General features: G+C 58.4%; 1 protein-coding gene across 1 annotated transcript in view; it reads left to right on the top strand.

Moving 5' to 3' along the window:
• The first annotated feature begins 454 nt into the window (after window positions 1-454).
• LOC130582930 (whirlin-like) overlaps window positions 455-10,950 on the top strand; it is an 18,723-nt gene continuing 8,227 nt past the window's right edge. Inside the window, exons 1-7 of the mRNA XM_057381916.1 lie at window positions 455-649; window positions 991-1,027; window positions 2,497-2,709; window positions 3,487-3,693; window positions 5,249-5,281; window positions 9,492-9,563; window positions 10,278-10,869. Of these exons, the coding sequence (XP_057237899.1) occupies window positions 543-649; window positions 991-1,027; window positions 2,497-2,709; window positions 3,487-3,693; window positions 5,249-5,281; window positions 9,492-9,563; window positions 10,278-10,869 (1,261 nt within the window). The 5' untranslated portion in view covers window positions 455-542. The remainder of the gene's footprint in view (window positions 650-990; window positions 1,028-2,496; window positions 2,710-3,486; window positions 3,694-5,248; window positions 5,282-9,491; window positions 9,564-10,277; window positions 10,870-10,950) is intronic.

Genomic DNA, 10,950 nt, shown 5'->3' with positions numbered 1-10,950 from the left:
AGGAGAGGAGAGGAGAGGAGAGGAGAGGAGAGGAGAGGAGAGGAGAGGAGAGGAGAGGATGCAGCTGTCTCAGATGGTGCAGTTGGAGGCTGTGGTGAGCCTCCCTCCCTGCTGCATGCAGAGATCTGAGGTTTGGGGCTCTCACAGATGGTTCCTGGCTCACAAAGCAGCAGGAGGGACTGGGGCTGGAGGTTTTGATGTTCTTTAGGGTTGGTCTGGTTGATGGAGGATGACAGATTGGTCTGAGATGGGATCCTGAACCGGCTCCTCCAGGCTTCCCAGACTGGTCCTCACCCACCAGCATTTCCCAGGTCACTCCAATAGCTGTGCCCCCCAGTTTGGCACTGGTTATACTGGGCAGCTCCTCCCTGCTGGGAGAGGAAGGCGCTATTCCCAACAGGAGACTCCTGGGGCCTTGCCAGGCTCACTCCATCCCAATCCCACAGGTGGGAGACCAGATCCTGGAGGTGAAYGGCCGCAGCTTCCTGAGCATCCCCCACGACGAGGCGGTGAAGCTGCTCAAGTCCTCSCGCCACCTCATCATGACRGTGAAGGACATCGGGCGCCTGCCCCACGCCCGCACCACCGTGGACGAGACCCGCTGGATCACCAGCTCCCAGCTGGGAGAAACGCTGCTCAGCTCGGCAGGGTGCGTGCCTTTGGGATATTTCTGGGGGGTTTCTGTCAGCTCAGGGCCCCTGCGGGTGCTCACAGTCCCCAAGGTGGGTGGGGACTCCGGTTTGTCCATGGAGCACCCATGTACCCATGTACCACCCAGTACTTGGGTCTGGCTTCTGTAGTGGGGAGCATCTCTGATCTGTAGGGTGGGGCAGGCCTGGCTGACACTGTGCTGCCCCTTCCCCTTCTCCCATCCCTTCCCCTTCTCCCAGGCCAGATGCTCTCGGGTTTTTGTCCCAGAAGGAGAGGAGGTGCCAGGTGCTGTGCCAGGTGCCAGGCTCTCAGTGCTAACTGACCCTCTCCTCCTCACAGGGCACTGGGTGACCACGCCATGGATGTGGCAGCCAGGGTAAGACACCCCAGACCTTCCCCGTGAAAAAAAAACTTTTATTTTCGGTGGGAGGGAGGGATCTGTGCTCCCAGTTATAGCAGGGGTGCTGCTTTGGGGAGGGTTTAATGGGCCTTCCTACTCCCAGCCCCACAGACTGGAGGGACACAGGGGCTGTCCCCTCTCCTGTGTCACCTCTGCTGCACATCTGGAGCCTCCTGGCCTGGCAGTGGTCACTTTAAAGGGCAAGGGGCGATGATCACCCATGGGCAAGGATGGTGGGGACTTTCACCACCCTGCAGAGGTGACATGAATTTTCACTGACATCCACCATTCCTTCCACGTGGTGGCTGTCTCTGGCAGCTGCTGGGATGGTTCCCAGCCCGAGGAAGAGCTCAGCAGGCACAGGGACTCGCCCGTGCTGTGCCCACAGCTCCATGCCAGCACCTTCTCCCACACCTCTTTGGCTTTTAAATGGAAATGAAGCAGGGAGGTTTCACAGGTGGCTCTCGCTGATAGCAGCTTTGTACTGTCTGCTGGCCAAATGTGCTCCCCAGCTCCTCTCTGTCCCTGGGATAGTCAGGGTCGTGTCTGGCTCCACATCCCTGTGCCAGCTCTGCCTGGGAGGGAGCAGCMAGGACCTCCCCTCAGAAATCCCTCTCAAAGGGAAAAATCCCTTCATCCCCAGCCAGGCTTGTCTCTCCCCGGGCTCCTGTGGTTGCCAGCGGCTCTTTCTTCACCAGGGTCTGCTTCAAGCTGGCAGTGGGGCAGATGTGCCTTTTCCTCAGGGTGGGGAGCTGGCCTGTCTGCCATGGCCCCAGTTCCCCCARCTCTGCCAGGGAGCAGCACAGCCTGGCATTAAATCACTGCCAGGTTTAGGGGCAGCCTCTGCACTTGCTGGAAAGGGCTGKAAAGCTGTTTTTGTTTTCAATTGGTGCTGCMCRAACTCAGAGAATCACAGAATGTCCYGAKCTGGAGGRACCCCCAGGATCACCCAGCCCAGCCCCWSTCCCTGCCCAGACCCCCCAACAGCCCCACCCTGTCCATCCCTGGCAGCGCTGTCCAAACGCTCCTGGAGCTCTGGCAGCCTCGGGGCCGGGACCATTCCCTGGGGAGCCTGGGCAGTGCCAGCACCCTCTGGGGACACAAGAACCTTTCCCTGCTCTCCAGCCTGAGCCTGCCCTGGCCTAGCTCCAGCCGTTCCCTGGCTCCTGTCCCTGTCCCAGGGAGCAGAGCTCAGCTCCTCCGATCCTGGCTCTGGATTTACCCAAACAAGTGGTGACACTGAGCAGCTTCTTGGGGGCACCTCCCTCCAGTCATTCCCAAAATCCCCTTTCCAGTGGTCTGGCACGCAGGCAGAGTGGGCTGGCGGGCAGTGCCCAGAGCAGAGGGCACTCCTGCACTGGCCAGGTCTCTCAGCAGGGCACTGCCCTCCTCCCCAGTGCCACTCCCATGGCACCGAGCCCCCAGCCTGTCCCCTGTCCCCACAGCCCTTGTTCTACCGGGGGCTGGCCGGCTCGCAGGTGACCCTGAGCACCATGGTGAACCAGACCCGAGTGATGCTGGAGGAGCAGGCACGGCACCTGCTCAACGAACAGGAGCGRGCCACCATGGGCTACTACCTGGACGAGTACAAGGAGGGCCACATCTCCGTGGATGCTCTGGTCATGGCGCTCTTCGAGCTGCTCAACACACAGGCCAAGGTGAGACCCAAGGTGGGCACATGGACAGGTTCTTGGGCCTGCTGGGCTGAGCAGAGGCACTGTCACAGCCTGGGCATTGTCATGGTGTGTGTATTGTCACAGTGGGCATTGTCACAGTGGACATTGTCATGGTGTGGGCATTGTCACAGTGTGGGCATTGTCACAGAGTGGGCATTGTCACAATGGGCATTGTCACAGTGTGGGCATTGTCATGGTGTGGGTACTGTCACAGTGTGGGCATTGTCACAGTGTGGGCATTGTCACAGTGGGCATTGTCACAGTATGGACATTGTCACGGTGTAGACATTGTCACCGCATGGGCATTGTCACGGCGTGTCCCAGTGCCTCCTGGGTGATCTTTGCAGGGAAAGGGGGAGGGCATGGAAGCCAAATCCACATTATCATGGAACCATGACAGACCCCAAGATGGTTTGGGTGGGAAGGGACCTTAATCCCATCCCATTCCACCCCTGCCATGGCAGGGACACCTCCCACTGTCCCAGGCTGCTCCCAGCCCCAATGTCCAGCCTGGCCTTGGGCACTGCCAGGGATCCAGGGGCAGCCACAGCTTCTCTGGGCACCCTGATCCGTTGCCATTCTGGGGGACCATGGCTGGTGCTCAGTGGCAGAGGAGCTTCTGGTGACATTTAGGATCAAACCTCCCACATTACCCACCAGTAAATCCCAGTGTCACTGCTCCCATGGTGGGAGGGAGGCCCTCACGTCCCCAGGAACGTGTGTGAGCTCCATCCTGACTCTGTGTGTGTGTCTGSCCAGTTCTCGCTGCTCTCCGAGGTGCGGGGGGTGATCTCCCCGCAGGACCTGGACCGCTTCGACAACCTGGTGCTCAAGAGGGAGATCGAGTCCATGAAGGCGCGGCAGCCAGCGGGGCCGGGCACCGACTGCTGCTCCATGATGTCCTACAGTGACACCATCTCATCCTCCAGCAGCCACTTCACTGCCACCACCGTCAGCTCAGCCCGGGTAGGTCCCTGCTGCCCGATCCTGTCCCTTCAACCCCTGCTCCCGGCTGTCCTACAGCAAACTCAACTCCCTGGAGTGCTGTGAAGGTGTTTTACCCCACAGTTCCCCCATTAATTTCCCCAAAGCTTTTATTTTTCCCTGCCTGCTGGGTGATTTGTCGGTGACACATTCTGGGTATCTCTGTGCTCCTGGCACCGAGGAGCTGCTGTTCCCCTGCACGAGGGCTGCGTGTCCCTCCATCCCATTTTCCCAGCTCCAGGAATCCGCTGGATTTGCATCCACACAGAAATCCCAGTGATGCTGCCATGCCGTGCCTGCTGCTGTTCAGCTTTTAAATCACTCCCTAAAGATGCTGCCTGCCTGTTCCTCACCCCAGTGGGAGCCCCAGTGGCCAGGCAGCAGCATCCCATTGCCAGCCCGCTCTCCAGCAGCAGCAGCAGCAGCACTCCCACGTCCCTGCCAGGCCCCCATCACACGCCCCCTCTAATTAAGCCCCTGTAATCACCTCAGACTGTGCAGGCGCACAGCCCCCGAATTAATTTCCTCGCCATAAAGTGCCTTTCATCATAAATGCATTAGTAACCTTGGAAATTAAACCCAGTGGAAAGGAGGGGGAGCAATGGGCTCTGTGCTGGTTCTGCAGCAAGGACAGCAGCCCAGGGGGGTGRGATGGGGCTGGGGAGGGTCCAGCCAGCACAGCCCATGGGGCACAGAGGATGGGGCTGTCCTGGGGCTCTCAGGAGGATTTGGAGAGGTCAGAGCATCCCAGCTGTGCTTTGGTCCTGCTGGTCCCATAAGTGCCCATAGGGAAGCACCTGCTCTGGGCAGGAGTTTTTTAGTGAGATCCTTTCTGGTCAGCACCAGCAAAGTGAGTTTTGCTCTGCTCTCCAAGGAGCTGCTGGGAAAATTCTGAGGGAATTCCCATGGCAGTGCTGAGCGTGACACCCTGCTCTCATGCTGTCACCATGCCTGGGGCTGTGCCATGTGCTCCAGGTGTGCCACACTGTGCCACCAGCCCTGTGACACGTGCCAGGGGTGGCTGCCTGGGCTGGTGTGTGAGCAGTGACCCTGCCCCAGCTGGCACACGAGCCCAGAGCTCGGGGAGGGACACCAGGGTGCTCTGTGGCACAGAGAAAGGAGTGGGCAGCTCTTCCTTCAAGAGCACGTGTCCCTCAGTGCCACTGCGGGGCCTCCCTGGCTGGTGGCACCTCGTCCCTGTCCCCAGCCCTGCCTGGCACTGGTGATGCTCCACAGTGATGGTTGTGCTTGTTCCTGAAACACTGCCAGCTCATGGTGGGTGGGTGCTGGGGTAGCAGCAGAGAGATGAGGGGCAGGGMTCCCAAACTGCTCCCTCTGCCCTCAGCCCCTGCTGCCATCCCCTCCCTTTCCCAGGAGGGGCTCACTCCAGCCCCACCCAGCCCTGGGTGCAGTGGGAGGGGGATCCTGAGGGTGGGKTGGGGTGAGGAGGGTGGTGCCAGGCTGGGATTTGCTCCCTGACCTCACAGTTTGGCTTTTGTTCTTGTTTCCTTCTCCTGTCCCCGTGGCACATCCCCAGGAGCGGCTCCTGTGGCTCATAGACCTGATGGAGGTAGGGGCTGCAGGGTGGGCTGGGGGTGGGCACGGGGAGGGACGGGCTGGCCAGGGGTGCTGGGGCCACTCCATGGGCACGGCCACCTCGTGTCACCCATCTCTGCTCCTCCATGGGCACGGCCACCTCGTGTCACCCATCTCTGCTCCTCCATGGCCACAGCCACCTCGTGTCACCCATCTCTGCTCCTCCTCCATGGCCACAGCCACCTCGTGTCACCCATCTCTGCTCCTCTGCAGGCACGGCCACCTCGTGTCACCCACGGGGTTTTGGAAGGACCTGGGTGTTGGAGCTTAGCAGAGCCCACACTGCCCTCGCTGCCCTGCCTGCTGCTGTGTTGTCCCTGGCTAGGTGTGTGGGCACCCTGGCTCAATGCCAGCAGAGAATCATAGAATTGTGGAATGGTTTGGCTTAGAGGAACCTTTAAAGGTCATTTAATCCAACCCCACTGTGGTGAGAAGGGATATCTGTGCTCAGAGCCCTGTCCAGCCTGGCCTTGGGCACTGCCAGGGATCCAGGGGCAGCCACAGCTTCTCTGGGCACCCTGTGCCAGGGCCTCCCCACCTCATCATTAAACACATCTTCCTTCTGTATCATCTAACCTGACCCTGTATAAGTTTRAAACCATTCCCTCTTTGTGCTATCACAACAATCCCTGTTAAAAAAATCCATCCCCATCTTTCTCATCAGCCCCTTCAGGCAGTGAAGCCCCACCAAAAGGTCTCTGCAGAGCCTTTTCCAGGCTGAAAAACCCCTCACTCTCTCAGTGGGCTGCTCACATCCCAGCACTCATCCTCAGGATGGGGGAGAGAATTTTCCTTATGGGTGTGCAAAAATCTTGGATGTGCTGCATTGCAAGGGGTCAGTGTGTGAGAAATGCTGAGCCAGGCTTCAGAGGGTCAGGGCACGGATCAGGGAGAGCCCCAGGAACCCCTGTGGGTGTCAGAGGGGCAGGGGACAATGAGGGAGAGCCCCAGGAACCCCTGTGGGTTTCAGAGGGGCTGGGCATGGATGGGGGAGAGCCCCAGGAACCCCTGTGGGTGTCAGAGGGGGTGGGCACGGATCAGGGAGAGCCCCAGGAACCCCTGTGGGGGTCAGAGCTCCTGGCTGAGGGAAGCTCCAGCGTGTGGAGCTCATTCACTGCTCCTCGGGAGGAAATCACAGCACTGAGAGCTGGGAGAGAGGASCTGCAGCTGTGATCCCACCCCAAGAGCTCTTCCCCGTGGGAATGGCCCTTTTCCAGCAGAGGATGGCTGTGGCATTCCCAGATGGAGTTCATCCCAGGCTCCCCGAGCCGTGGGACACAGATCTTGGTGACCAAATGCTGTGACACAGACCAGGCCTGTCCCGTGGCTTTGGGGTGAACTTCCCCCAAAAATAAACAGGGTGAGTGTGCCCTGCCCTGAGTCCCAGGCTCTGCTGTGGGATAAATTCACACATTAGGGAATGTGTGAAGGATGCTTGGAGCACCTCCTGGCAAGCCTGGGTCTGGAGGTGAGCCCTGCAGGGCAGAGATCAGSTGCAGCACACCTGAGCAGAGCACTGGGAATTCCTGAGTGTCTCCAAACCCAGCATTCCCTCTGTCCCATCCATGCTGGGATGAAGGAATTGCTGTCCCTGCTGGTTTGGTTTTCTTTCCCCTCACCTGCTGCCCTCCAGAGGTGCCTTCTCCTCCCTGGGTTGGTTCCACAGGTTCTGGATTCCTCCCAGCTCCCTGGGATATCCCACAGGRAGGGTTCCTGTGTGCTGGGAATGATCCTTTCAGAGGGTGAGGAYAGAGACAGAGTGAAGCCATTGCATGGGGGTCACTGCTCACCCTCAGAGCCCCTAAAACCTGGACCAGGGCATGGGGCTCCTCCAGCCCTGTGGCTGCATGCCAGRGATGGAAGGGAAGAGAGGAGGAAAGCCAGGCTTATCCCCAGGCTGGTCAGAATTTAAACCCTGCAGGACTCAGGCTGAGCAGCTCTGCGAAGCTCTCGTTAGCAGTAACTGGAAATTAAGGGACTGATTTGGAGCTGGGAGGTTAATTAAAGGTTGGGTTGTGTTCCCCAGGGAGGTGGCAGTTCCTCCACCCTTCAATCTGCAAAGGAAAGCTGCCTGTCTGAAAGATGCTCTGCAGCTCCATCACTCCTGCTGGGGACGTTTTAGGATAAGGACAAGCATTTCCCAGCTGCTCTGAGGAGGGCTGGATGTTCCTCACCTGGCCCCAGTGTCTGCAAGGAACTGGAAAATAGATGGGGTAGAGGAGCAGGGAGCCAGCAGGAGGGAGCAGCCTCCTCATTTTTCAGGGCAGTGGCTTCCATGAGTGTTCCAAGGGAAATMCGGGAAGGCACAGCCCCGAAATTGCCAATTCCTGAAAGAAAATGTGCTGGGYTTAAAAACCGTGGTGTTTTATGGCCCAGAGCAGTCACTGCTTAATTGCTTTTGGCCCCAAAGAGCCCAGCTTGGGGGAAGACAGATCTGCTGCTCAGAGCCCATGTCTGGGGGGGGAGCAGAGCTGGCACTGGGCTCAGGGGGCACATGGGTGGCTGCTGTGGGGCACAGAGGGAACACAGCTCAGGACAGGATGGTCCTTGCTGTGGGCCAGAGCTGGGAAACGGCCTGTAATGAGCACAGGGTCGGGGGAAATGGCCCTGGCACATTTTAGGAGCCATYAGGCAGACTTTTCGCATTTTATTTGTGACATAACTTTATTTGTGACATAATTTTATTTGTGGCAGTTTGGCTGCTCACGGTTACATTCCCCAGAGAAGCTGTGGCTGCCCCTGGATCCCTGGCAGTGCCCAAGGCCAGGCTGGACAGGGCTTGGAGCAGCCTGGGACAGTGGAAGAGGTGGAACTTGATGMGTTTTAATTTCCCTTCCMAWCCAAACCATTCCRTAATTCTGTGATTCTCTCTAAAAGCCACCTGCCCTCATTTTGGATTAATTGACAACAGAACCACCCTTTGCCAGGGGAAGGTTCCCAAGCAAAACCTTCACCTGTCGCTGCCTGAACAAGCTGTTCCTTTGTGTTCTCATTCTCTGGGCTCCTCCAGAAGCCACGGGGATAAAAGCACTTTGCAGCAATGTTTTTGCTGCTCCTCTAATGGTCTTAATTGTCTCCCGTGTCTATTTTGGGAGGCGAGCATCTCCCAGGCACAGCAGCAGCCTCCAGCAGCTGGGGGAGATGGAGATGCAGCAGCGTTCCAGCTAATCAGCTGTTTACCCTGCAATAAATAACAGCCACTTCAACACAAACCGTGCCCTGCCCCATCCACACAGCGCTGCCAAGCTCAGCTTCTCCGAGGGGCAGCAGGAATGGCTGGGCTGAGCCTGGKTTTGGCCAGGGGATGTTCCCCATGGCAGAGAATTCCCTGAGCTCTGCTGTGCCCCCATCCTGCCACCCCTGCCTTAGCCAGGACCCCACTGTTACGAATGCAGATGGGAGTTTAGATAGATTTTTGGGTTTTGCCCAGGCTTTTGACAATAGTAGTGAGCTTATCAGGGTGACCAGCACCCCTTTAAGAGAAAGAGAAAAAGAATATATCTTGCCACACCCGTTTGCTCTGCTTGGCTGCATCCCTGTCCTCTCTCCATGATCCCATCCCAGCTGATGGATTCCCACAGCCCTTCTGGGCTCTGGAGCTGTGAGATCCTCAAAACTGTGGGGTGACATTTCCTGGTGACGTTTTTGACCTGKGAAGGGAAATCAGTGGCAACAGCTTCTCTTTTCATCTGAGCCCAGCTGCTCTGGGTTGTAGCGGAAGGGAATTTTAAACTTTCCATCATCCTTTGGAGGGGAAAAAGAACCAACAAGTATTGAACCTGCAGCCCTCAGAGCTGGCTTTTCCCTTCCTTCCAAATTGAGCAGGAAAATGAGCAAAAAATGAGCCAAAAATGAGCCAAAAATGGGCAAAAATGAGCAAAAAATGAGCAGGAGGAGCCCATTTGGGTCTAGAGGAACATAGATATCATTTATGTCATCCCAACATATCAGGTGCACAGCATGCCCTGAGCACATTCCTCAGCTTGGGAGAGCCCCAGCAATGCTCCCAGGTCTCCAGGGAACCTCTGAGGAAGCAAAAAACCTTGGGTGAAAGACTGGCCTTGAATGGGGAGGGGTTTTGGGGGATCAGTGGCACCCCTCTGCCTGTTCCCTGCCGCCCTGGTGCCGTGCTGGCTGCTCCTGCTGTTCTGCCACGGCTTTCTCTTCCTTCTCTGCCCTCTCAGAACACGTCAGAGCTGGAGGGAGCTGGGGACTGCCACCAGAGCAGCATCAACACCCTGCCAGACGTGTCCCTGGTAAGGCACTGTGCGGGGCTGGGTGGGAGCACGGGGCCAAATGGGGGTGCTGAGCTGGGCCTGAGCCTCAGCAGCTCTGCTGGATCAACTGCCCAGAGATCCCTCTGAAAACGGGGAACCAGGAGGGTTTAGGGGACTTTTCTGAAACCAGGGAACCAGGACGATGTTTAGGAAACACCTCTGAGCCCAGTTCATCAGGTTGATTTGGGAAACACCTCTGAACCCAGAGAACCAGGAGGGCTTAGGAGATCCCTCTGAACCCAGGGAACCAGGAGGGTTTGGGAAACACCTCTGAGCTCAATACATCAGCAGGGTTTAGGAGATCCCTCTAAACCCAGGGAACCTGGAGGGTTCAGGAGATTCCTCTGAACCCAGGGAACCAGGAGGGTTCAGGAGCAGGATTCTGGCTGGCTGGGTAGGAGCAGCCTTGTGCAAACCAGAGCAAAGCCTGGGTGGTTTGTTCTGTACCTGTGCTCATTTGTGAGTCAGATCCATGTTGTCAGAAGGTCAGGGAGCTGTTTCTTTAACCACACTGGGTCAGGAAGGTGTTTCTGTAACCAGCTCGGGTCAGGAAGGTGTTTCTGTAACCACTTCGGGTCAGGGAGGTGTTTCTATAACAACCAGCTCCCTTAGCCATGGTCAGCGGGAGAAGATGAAGCTGCGCTGACCCTGAGCCTGGGCACGGTGTCCTAAAATCTTCTCTTGCTTTGGCAGGATGACCTCTCCTCCTTCCCGGACGAACCGCCCAACTTTAAACCTCCTCCTCCTCCTCCTCCTCCATCGGTCCCCCAGAGCTTGGACCCCTCCTCTGCCCAGCCCCGAGTCCCAGCGAAGGACAAGCCCAAGCGCCCCTCCTCCGAGTCCTCCCAGTCCGGCCTTTTCTTCGTGGCCCCCCGGAACCCCTCTCCCCCTCCCCACGGCCCCGACAAGGACACGGTCAGTGTCACCTCCACGGCCTCCACCTCCACCGAGGATTCTGCCCCCAGCGCCATCTACGCCACCATCGCTCCGGCSGCGCACGGCTCCCGCCGCCCGGGGGATGCGCAGCTCTCGGTGGTCAGCCAGCACCCCATCGGGCCCTTCCCCAGGGTGCAGTCCCCCAGCAGGTTGAAGAGCCCATCCCCCGAGGGGCTGCAGAGCCCCCCGTCCCCATCCCCTCCTCCGCCACCCCCGCACCCCGCGCCCCCTCCCCCGGACAAGGGCAGCCCCCAGGCCGTGGCCAACCAGCATTTCATCATGGTGGAGGTGCACCAGCCCAACAGCGAGCCCGATGTCAACGAAGTGAGGCCCCTGCCCCAGGCCAGAGGTGGGTGTTGCCTTTACAGCCATGAAAAACCGTCCCTGGGGTGTTCTRAGAGAGAGGAACGGGAGGATAGGCAGATCCCAA

Source organism: Malurus melanocephalus, unplaced genomic scaffold, assembly GCF_030028575.1.
Source record: "Malurus melanocephalus ecotype Western Australia unplaced genomic scaffold, MMel_1.1 scaffold_541, whole genome shotgun sequence".
Classification (NCBI taxonomy): Eukaryota; Metazoa; Chordata; class Aves; order Passeriformes; family Maluridae; genus Malurus; species Malurus melanocephalus.
This window is presented reverse-complemented; position numbering and strand designations above follow the sequence as displayed.